Source organism: Notothenia coriiceps, unplaced genomic scaffold (assembly GCF_000735185.1).
Source record: "Notothenia coriiceps isolate Sejong01 unplaced genomic scaffold, NC01 NC01_scaffold00009813, whole genome shotgun sequence".
NCBI lineage: Eukaryota > Metazoa > Chordata > Actinopteri > Perciformes > Nototheniidae > Notothenia > Notothenia coriiceps.
Genome location: NW_011342514.1, coordinates 31,482 through 42,413, shown reverse-complemented (window position 1 = coordinate 42,413; position 10,932 = coordinate 31,482). Strand labels below are relative to the sequence as shown.

The 10,932-nt window shown below is 39.4% G+C and overlaps 1 protein-coding gene across 1 annotated transcript in view; it reads left to right on the top strand.

Moving 5' to 3' along the window:
- Positions 1-361: 361 nt before the first annotated feature.
- Positions 362-10,932, top strand: part of LOC104945599 (neogenin-like) — a gene marked incomplete at both ends in the record, with an annotated part of 40,859 nt that continues 30,288 nt past the window's right edge. Inside the window, one exon of the mRNA XM_010771301.1 lies at positions 362-498. Coding sequence (XP_010769603.1) covers positions 362-498 — 137 coding nt within the window. The remainder of the gene's footprint in view (positions 499-10,932) is intronic.

The following is a 10,932-nucleotide window of genomic DNA, read 5'->3' as shown; positions in this document are numbered from 1 at the left end:
TTTTCTGGGCTGTTGACTCAACTTTTAGGATCTTTTATTCATAACCGGAGTTGGCAAAGTGTGACAGATGTGGAGTCAACCTCAGGCCAGTAGGTTAACAAGGAGCTCCTGAGAATGCAACCTTTCTCTCTCAGTGATCTAAATGAGCCGCGGGGAGGGAATATGCTTCATGGAAATGTAATGGCTTTTTACATAATTCACAAGTCTGGTTAAGAAAAAGAAATGTTGAGGCCTGAGGTCTCCTGCATGGGATGCTGACAGTGGCACAGCCCCAAAGGTCCTTAATGCTATTTATATAAAGGAATTAGTCACATTTGGCTGATTTTCTTTCTCACATCTTTGTTTTTTTGTCTGTCCGCAGTGAGGGTCGTGTGGAGCTGCTGGGAGGAGGCAGTATTCAGATCTTCAATCTCACAGAGGAGGATGCCGGCATTTACACCTGCATGGCGGACAATGCCAACGCAACCATTGAAGCCCAGGCCCAACTCACCATACAAGGTACCGTCAGCATTGTCTGCCTTCTGGCACAAAATTGTAACAGAAGAACAGAAAAAAACAAATGATCTATTTATCTGAAAAAGCTCAGCCAATCTTCCCGTGGCTCTATTTTTTTAAGAAAATGTGAAACAAGGAGACCGTACTGACTCTTATTAAGATAGAGATTGGACTTTATACGAGTGCCAAGAGAGGATGTATTAACTAATAAGAAGAGTGCCGTGCTTGAGAGCTGAAAACAGACTCATTCCCTCTGATTCAGTTTGGAAATCAGCTTATTAGACGACTAAAGGACACTTCCCAGACCTGAAACAAAACCACTTAGTTTGAAATGAAATGGACAAGGTTTGTTTCTTGCTCGCAAACTATGTACGGTAAATCTGCACAAGCAGGTGACTGTTTGGATATGCTGCACACTAAAAATATCAAGGCGTTGACAGTGAGTGAAATATTCAGCATAAGTTTGCATATGTAGCACGTGTGGTGTGTTATCTTTTACCTGTTAAAATCTGCCGTTGCCCAGAACTCCACTACACAAAGCAACAACAAAAAGATTTGAGCTGCACATATTGCTGGCAGGAGAAAGACAAGTATAACATTTTAGAAGAGACAACAAAGAACGTGAGAAGCTTGAGATACCAGACAACATGGTGAACAGAAATAATTCACCTCTGCAAAAGAGGTTATATTGTGTTTTAGTAAATGTGTGTCTGATGCTTAGTATTAAATATAAAGTAAATAGTACACATAAGTAGCATTACAATTTGAGCTGGGTTTTCTCCCTGTTACATTACTACACATCTGTTGTTGATCTGATGTAAGTTTTTTCCTCTTTGTAATTGGAAAACATGAATAACTTGCCATTTATGGTCTTCAGGTCAAAAATATCTCAGTTCTGCATTTCAATTTCGGCCAATCCTTTGAAGGTACAAGAATGCTGATGCTGTAGTATGTATCACTCAAAATTCAGTGTAGATGAGAAAATAAAAAGAGACATATTCGTTTTGAGACATATTTTTTTATGAGCATTAATTCTCACACTTACACAAGCAGCAGCTGCCATTTCCCAAGTGAATGCTGACTAATCTTTCTCTTTAAAGTCCAACTTCGATAGCAAAGACTTAATTTTTCCATGACTGGTTTACAATTCCCATATACTGTAAGCTCAGTATATGTCATGGTGTGAAATACAAAATGAATAGATAATGCATGTAAAATCTCAAGAAAAGCAACTAGAATCAATGTTTTGTCCAGTGATACCTACTATATCCTGCTCTGTAAATGTCAATGCAAGTGACCAGCACTGGAAATAATCATAATGTAAATCTAAAGAACTAATTTTCACTCAGCAATCTCCTCTGAACATTTTTGTTCTCCCCTTCCCAAGTGTTGAAATCCATCCATGCCTCATATGGTAACAATGAGTGAACAATGTAAAAATTCAGCTTTGACAACACAATGAATCGAGCACGCCATATTCTCAATCTGTATGAGAGTGACAGAAAGGAGAACCTTCTGTGGAAAAATCCGTGGATGAACGTAAAACCACTCTCTCACATAGGAGACACACCCACAGTAATTGCGTTGTAATTACTGTTGTCAGACTTTGCGTTGTTGAGAGAAATAGACATGAACACAAACATGTCATGTGTGCTTTTCCCAGGTGAGGCAAGACAACAGGATTTGCTGTGAAATAACTTGAGACTGGGGGAAACACCCTGAGGCTCATTCCTGGGTTCATTGCATTTCACACGCAGCCACATCGTGCTATGACTCAATCTCTTTTCCCCCCAAAATCCCTTCATCCCCCCATCACCCCTCCACTACCCTTTCATCATTTCCCGTTGCTCACTGTGATTACAGGAGACAGTAATGGAAAATGGGATTAGGTCACAGGAGGACATCGGACTTCACTCGTTTTCAGATTTCAAGTCTGTCCATCGAATTCTCGCTGAAATCCCTCATGTCTCTGACCCGACCCTGCCAGCCTCCAATGTGACAAGACTGTAGAGGATTGATCAGCACTCTTTGAATATTGTTGAAAGACATCAGTCATTGTAATGCAATAAACCGGTTTGATTAAATCCTATGCTGTAGACTCTAAGGCCTAATTGCATTTGTTCCATCCAGATTCATGAAGAAACCAGATTGTGGCATTGATTTGCTCCCTTGACAACAGAAATGACACTTGAAAGGTCAATTGATTCCTTGAGGAAACAGTTCCGCTCATAAAATGCCCTCACACAAATCATCGTGGTATGAATCTATAGTAACATCAACACTATTTTCCCCATGATTGACGGCTATAAAAACACTGTAGGGGCCTCTTCTGCAGCAGGAACAAGGAGCAATTGTGTGTTTGGCCACTGGCTTTTCATAGACACTGGACAGTTTGTGCTTGGGGAAAGATGCAGAGGTGGCCGGGGATTTGATATGGTAAAACATTGTTAAGCTTTGCCTGGAGATAGCTTGGGGGTTTGTGATGCAGCTGGTGCTCATCTGTGGAGAGAGCTCTGCACAGGGCTGCAGCAGGTGTGTGTGTGCACACACACTATCGCACAACCAGCATACATAATGAAGCCACACAAGGTCAATCACTCTATACACCTGTATGCCTTCACTACACGCGCATGGTTTCCAGATTCAACCATTCTTCAACCAATGGACCTGCCTTAGTGGCTTTTCAGTTAAAGGTGGGGTATGTAATTTATTTCAGAAACACTTTGTTATATTCCATGAAATGCTCTTATTAAATGCTTTAACAATAAATCCATTAAAACATTTAATCTGTTGAAGCCGTAGTACTGTAAAAAGCACGACCAATCATCTGAGCCGGCCCGGCTAAAATAACTGGATGGCCTACCTGCCTGTCAGCCTTCCATCTGTGCACAAACTTATCTCGTGCCCTCATTGGTCATGTGCGCGTTCGTGTGTGTTGGATGAGGGGCTCTGTAAGGAAGTGGCAGTATTTTTCCGGCTGTGTTATTTTACCGGGTTTGTACTTTCAAATGTGTTAGTGCACTTCGAGCTGGTTTCTCCAAAATTACATAGGCTACCCCACCTTTAAGTGTCCTTGGTTGCTATTTCCCCTCGAGAATCTTTTTTTTTTTAATCAATAAGCTTTGGAATCTTATACAATGTGTACTATCTGTGAGAAAGAGACAATACATTCCATGGTGTTAAAGTTACAGGGAGACAAAGCCCAACCAAAGACACACAGTAGTACATTTCTGGGAAAAAATATATAATAATAAAACGTAGTCAAATCTCTCAAAATATATCATTAGTATTTTTTTATGAAAGTCTCTACCTGCAGTGTACAAGGTGGAAGCCGTTTAAAAAAAAATGACCAAAGCATTAACGCTTCAGGAGAATCAGTTTGATTGTCCCTCAGTAGTGAACCCTACTTATCAGAATCTTATACACCTAATTAATGCAGTTTCTTTACTTCACATGAGCAGAGCTTGCCGGCAGAAAATTGTAGATTTATTGAATAGCTGTCGGTCTTTATGCTACAAAAATAATAAATGTTCAGCTGCAAATCTTTTATTAAAAAACCAACTGAACAAACATGAATATGTTGCAATGTGAAAGGATGTATAAACAGCTCCAGGAGAGATAGTCAGCGTTTGTCAAACATAAGCAAGAGATATACCAGAGCAGCGTGTTCCATATCAGTTTTATTAAATGTGATCACAGTGCCAGTGAGATAAAGAGGATTAGAGGCTGTATTTGTGTAAACACAAGCACAATCTGGCTTTACCATTGAAGCTAAACTTTTTCTCAGACTGCAGGAAAATTCCAGGCAGGTAGATTTGAAGACTGTCAGACTTTAATCTAAAGTGTTGACAGTTACAGTTAACTCCATCAACATCGTATCCAGGATTGTGTGATTACTGTATGTTTGTGAGAGTGTTTTCTGTTCAGTGTGACTTCGCTGTGACTTCTCACCCTCTATTAGAGCTGGAAAAGGATACATGAGGGAAAAGAGACAGCAGCTTTTGATTATGGTCTTGTTCCACAGGGGCACCACCCAGACCTGTGACAGAAATAGCATAAAAAATGTATGTTTTCATTTTTATAGGGCTCCAAGCCAGTGGCCCTCATCAATCACAGACTCATGCTATCGTGTCATGAACTTAATTGTTCTTTCCATATGCAGCGCTCAGGAAGTCCCTGCCCCCTGTTAAAGTTAGGATTTATAACCACACACAGGAGGAGTCGTTTTGCCTTGTTATAGCAATGAGTAAAAATAGACGGTACAAAAAAAATACTGCATATTTGAAATTTCAACTCCAAGTTCCACTTTCTTCTTCACTGTTCTGTAGCAAGAGAAACGTAAGACATTGTACATCTATACAGTTAAGGCAGCTCACATTGATCCACGGAGAAAAAAGCAACATGTGACTGACTTAATGTCAAAGCATGTGTTGAAAGTGCTATAGTATTTCCCTCCCTGAACCATGCTCAAAGACTCTTTTTTCCAACTAGTGACAGAAATAGTTGTTGAGAAAATAATGCCTGGAAGAATTATAAATCTGATAAGATTTGTTGGATATTTTCGTCTGTTTTTAGTTGGGAACACCATGTTGCTGCACCCCACTGTGCTGTCAAAGAGCAGATATATTCTGGCTGAAACAAAAAGGAAATGTTCCATCTAGCTATTATAAGAAAACTAATCTGATAAGGATCAACACCCACAGGCACACGCACATTTTCCCTTTTTCATAGAGGGTGTTAGCTCAACCACTGGGGTGAGAAGTGTGTGGAGGGGTCGCTGTCAGATCCTGTGTACGCTCCTGTATGCTGTGTATCCCGTGTACACATATATTTTGCATATACTGTTATTAGAACGATATCACACGTGTTCGACTTCAGCTATGTGATTGTCTTTCCCATGTTTCTGTATCTGCTGAAGCTGCTCCTAAAAGGCATTGCTCTGCTGGTCAAATTGTTAAATGTATTCATTAACTGATAGTCTAGTGTTACTTCTCAGGAAAGTGAGAGCTATTGGTATGGGACTTCCTGTTAGGTTCTAAATCCTTAACTGTTGTATCAACATACTTGCTTCTTCTTACAGTATGCAATACTGAAGTTAGTCCTCCAAAAACTTCTCATATTTAATTAAAAAGTTTTTACGGCATGAGAATGATGTTATTTTTATTAATAAAGACGTTTTCTTTTAACAAGAAAATTCCCATGGCAATAAATAAGTTTACACAAAACAACACATCCAGTATTTAATCCTCCAAATTGCTAGGTAGACTCTTATAATAAATTACATTAATACCACATTTTAAAGTAAAAATATTCAGTATGCAATACAAGTGAATGGACATTTGTGTTGTGTTTTTTGGTTTGCCAAGTCTTCAGTATACTTCCAAAAGCATGTTGAGTAGTAAAAGTCTGTTTTATAGCTCAACTCTACTGAGATTAATCTGAAAAGAAAGCACTGCACAAAGGAAGTGCCATGAACTCCTCTTAGCTGTAACCAAACCATCAACAAGCTGTTTCAGCATTTCAGGGAGAATCTAGGGCGTCTGCTTTCCCTCAGTTCCAGTAATTTCAAAACCATCCGACTGAGTTGACAAAATCGTCCAAAGATTGAACTCCCTCTCTATGACTCCGACTCTAACAGGAAATTATGCTCTCAACAATAACTAGAAAAGCCAACACAAAGCATCTTTCTTGCCTTTCTGCTGAAGCTGTTTGTTTTGGCCAGGATTAAGAGTAAGGCCGTTATCTTTGGAGGAACAGGATGGGTAATTAGCCGAGTCCGAGTTCTACTTGCCCTCAGAGTAAACCCGAACTGCCTAAGAGCTTTTGTTTGACTTTATAAAGCTAACTGGAAAACAGCCAAGCTAACACAGTTGGAAAATGTATTTTGTATTTCTGATTGTTCAGCTTCAACAGTCTTACATTATGCCTTATTAGATCACTGCTGTAGCATAAGTGTGGGACCATTTATGTCTAACATTTTAACAGCTGCTTTATTCTGCTCTGAATTTGACATTTCACTATTTGTATCTGTATGTAGTATGAGATGAAGGCTGGGCTTTCTTCCCCTCAGCGTATCTCTATTCAGTGTGTTCCTGGCTACCAGTGCAGATCTGAGTAAAGTATCTCCCCAGAATCCCTTCAGGAATCCTATGGGGTTTTGTTTTAACAAGCTCACAGTGAGAGACACCCATGTGACCTTTATGTGGATGTCTTTTAACAGTTCACTGGAGTCGGTGTGAGTCTGTATTAAAGCTTCTCTTATTAAGCTATAGGCCGAAGAGATAATACCATCCCCAAAGAGCTGGGATTGTAGTTCTTTCAGCCATTCTCCCTTCTCTCACAATGTTCTTGATGCTTTATCCCATGTTTTAGAAATGTTGTTTTGTTTTCTGTGTCTGTACAATTTATTTCATTAGAGATCAATATTTATTGGACACATTCCAGCTTTTGAGAATGTGTGTCTTTGAACTGGAAGACGTGCACTTCGTTAGGTCACTGGATCCAAAAGTCCAGATGTTAAAAAATAAACAATAACTTCTTAATTAGAAGAGATTCATTTCCTGTGCAGGCTCACATAGAAAAATCGTCAAACTCTAAAAAGATGAATATATATGAAAACTTTTGCATGGTTTTATGCACACTAAGAATTATTGAGACATTTACAAGAACACATTAATTTAGTTTTGTAACAATTCTTTATAATTATAAACATGATGACCATCATCAACTCTCTGCCTTTTTAAAGCTCTGCTGGAAGTGTTTTCCAATGCTCTCTGTCTTTAAATTGAAATTATCTTTAAATACTATCTGCCAAAAAACCCTCTTTACCCCCTTTCAGAGGCAACAAGTATTATTATGCAAACACAATTTCCTTTGCAGTTTCTATTTAGGATTTAATTGTATAATAAGTCATTTACATTTTGAATATTACTTACTGTATGATCACTTTAAGTACAATTACATTTTAAGTCAAGCCTTTTCTGTTGAAACCTACATTTTTGTTCTACATTTTGTTGAGCATATAACTACCTTTACTTCGCCTTTGTTGTCATGTTTGTCAACTCCCATGCTGATGGTAGTCGTGCACGTCGTAGTTCTTTATCTCCAATTAATACAGGAGCCTGCCAATCAAAAACCCCACCGCTGTTCTGATTAACCAACTGCTGGCCTTGGTAGCACTCTTCTTCATCTTTTTGTAACTGTGACTAACTCCACATTTACATATGCATGTTTTATGCTTTAAAACGCCAATTAAGGAAGGTCATTGGGCTGGTTGCAATGAGCGTCTCCCCTCTAAACACACACCAAACACACACACACATACTTTAACACACGTCATGGTCCGCTGAGTCCTGAAAGATCCCCCACCCCCACTGTTTAAGCCTTATTGGTATATTTAGGCATTCCTACTCATTGCTCAGTCCAATAGGTTCCAAATGTCTGAACACCATTTAGAGAAAATGGTGCATGTCTGCTCAAATGGAGAGAAGGGGGGGAGGCTAAAGATGGAGGGATAAACGGAGAGTTAAAGGAAGATTAAGAGTAGGGGCTGTGGTGAAACGGAAAGAGAGAGGAGGAGAGATAAAGAGAACCGCGGGGTACAAGCCACCATCAGAACCTGTAACCAGCAAAACCCACTAGGGGTCTCTCCCCACACACACACTTACAAAAACACACTGACATGCACATACACTATAATATACCTATATCCTTGCACAGATTGTAACAGCATGGAGGTAAGGAAACATATGCTCTCATACATAAGCAGGTATTAGCATTTACACACTTGTAATACAAACTGCCATATAAAATCCATCCATGTACATATTGCTGGCAGGGAAGGAAGCAAAGACATGTACAGCATATAGCACCAGTAATAATGTAACGATCCAGACAATACTCACAATATTCATACTCACACATGGCTCAACAAACACACACACACACACGCGCTGACTTACTGATACCTTAAAGCCGTGTTCCTGACACAAAAGTTAACCAAGGAATCCACCTGCACAGTAACTAGAGGCGAATATCCGGGGGACACCACACTGTGAAACACATTATTAACAGCTCCACTTCACGCTGCAGGGAACTTTGGTACATACACACACACAATGACACAGGGGGATGACTGTCCTGACAATCATACAGGGATCCAGTCCGCAAGCATCACCATCCTCATTTCCATCCCTGTCTCAGTTGTCAATATTTGCCACAGTGGCTCACAGAAAAGTCTAGACGCTCATTAAATAAGGAGATGGACCGTTTCGATATTCTGTGGACTAGCCAGTGTCTTTGAAACATTTTGTGGTTCGAAAACTGGCATCTGGGAAATGTGCATGATAGAATTGATTGATCCATTTATTTCGAACAAGTAAAATAAATAATTACAAAAACAAAACAAATGTTGCAGTGCATAGTCATGTACTGTAAGAGAAATCAAAACAAAAAATTACATCTACAACAGCATTAGCAACATAAACAGTGCCACATCTAGTGTTCGAAAAGGAGTGAGAAGAAGTATAATTTATTTAATCTCACCCCCTTGTCCCTAAATAATTTATTTGTAATCTATAATCTGCAATAATTATCATTTTTATGCATTATTATTGATAGTATTAGTATTATTAATCAGCTTTACCTGTTGATTGACATATATACATATACACATATACATACCATGATACCATACAGCACTTTTGTTTTAATACTGTAACTTTGTAATGTTTTTTGAAGCACCAAACCTGAAGATAAGCTTAGCCCTTTGATACCCCTACACTGTTTTATGTGATTCCTAGTGAAGTAAAGTGAATTGCATTTTCTATTGAAAGTATTTTGTTGAACTTGTATTTCAATAATGCATTGTGAAATCTAAGTGACATGCAAGCTCTACTTAAAAAATTGAGCATATGGAAATCTAGTATAATATCACAAAGCCACTTGTTGCAAAGAGTTAACAGTTGAGTTATGGTCGGGGACTATATCCATGAAGTTAAAGTAGGCAATACCACCGATTTCAATTTGTCATACTTTATTTCTAAATACGAAGACACAGAAAATAGAAAATTGAATATAAAAAACACCAGGTGTTGGTGAAAAAAGTGAGGACACAGGCAGATGCTGCGCCCACTTTTCCGATGAGGATACAATAAAAACATGTTGTGACATTGTGCCGACTTCTGCGAGTTGTGCCTCTCCTCCCGCTGTTGCTCTCTGTTGGGTAAGAAAATAGAAAACAGATGGGCAAAGTGCATTTTAAGGTCAGGAAAACACACACATTTCATAGTGCCCCTCTCTGTCCTGTAGCTGCACTGTTTATGGATGTATTGAAAATGTAAGCATATCTATTATTTGAGTCTTCATCTTCTTTTTGTTGCTAACAGTGTGTCCCAACAGAATACAGGTTAATCTTTTAACGAGCAATTTCATGTCAGTGTAAATTAGCCACAGCTACATTCAAGCATATGAGGGCGACTTGACCTCAATACCTGCTTCTCCGCTAAATAGAGACAGAAAAGGACGCTATCCACCTGACACTACTAATATCCAATAAGCCCATGCAAATGGCCACAAAATAGATGCTAATAACTAGCTATCACAGGGCCCAGGAGGCTGTTGGCAACGCTCGACACACCAACAATGCAGTCATTTAACTGTGGTCAGCGAGGTTGCCGCTTATCAGAGAATGCACAGAGGCAGCAAAGGCAAAACATTCTCACACACACACACACACACACACACACACACACACACACACACACACACACACACACATACACATACAGCACAGTCTGTCTTACTCCGTCTCTCCTCACATACACATGCAGTCCAATTATAGAGAGAGGAAGAGGCCTGGGCCCTGCGCTCCCAGTGACCTTGTTCCAGGACAGATTGATGAGGTGCTGTATCACCCCAGCAGATCAAATAACTCCTTTGTGGCCCTCATTACCAGGACTAGGGGAGATCTGCAAGTGCTCGGCTTAGCCAGTGTTGCATGCTATCACAGAGTGCTGTTACCCAAGTAGCTGTTTTTATTCAATATATAAGATCAGAGGTTTTTGTTCCTTTTTAAACAAATATTCCAAGTGCTACCATCTGGCGAAAAGGGTTGCAGTTGTGTGAAGGGTACGGAATATAATTTGATAAGTTGTTTTTTAGATGATACTGTTTGTTGTTCTTGCCATCCTCCCTTGAATGGCAATTTAGCAGTTGAAGGGGGAGGCATGGCATCACTTGGTTTTTCTTCATTTACTGGCAGAGACCAGAGTGACAGAGTTTCATGTGTCTGGTTGGTTTTAACAAATTGGTTTCTGATTTTCATAAAAAAAGAGGACTGCTACAAATGTTCTGCAGTCCCTCTTAGGGATGTAACGATACCAAAAACTCACGGTACGATAATATCGTGATAAAAAGTCCATGGTACGATATTTATCG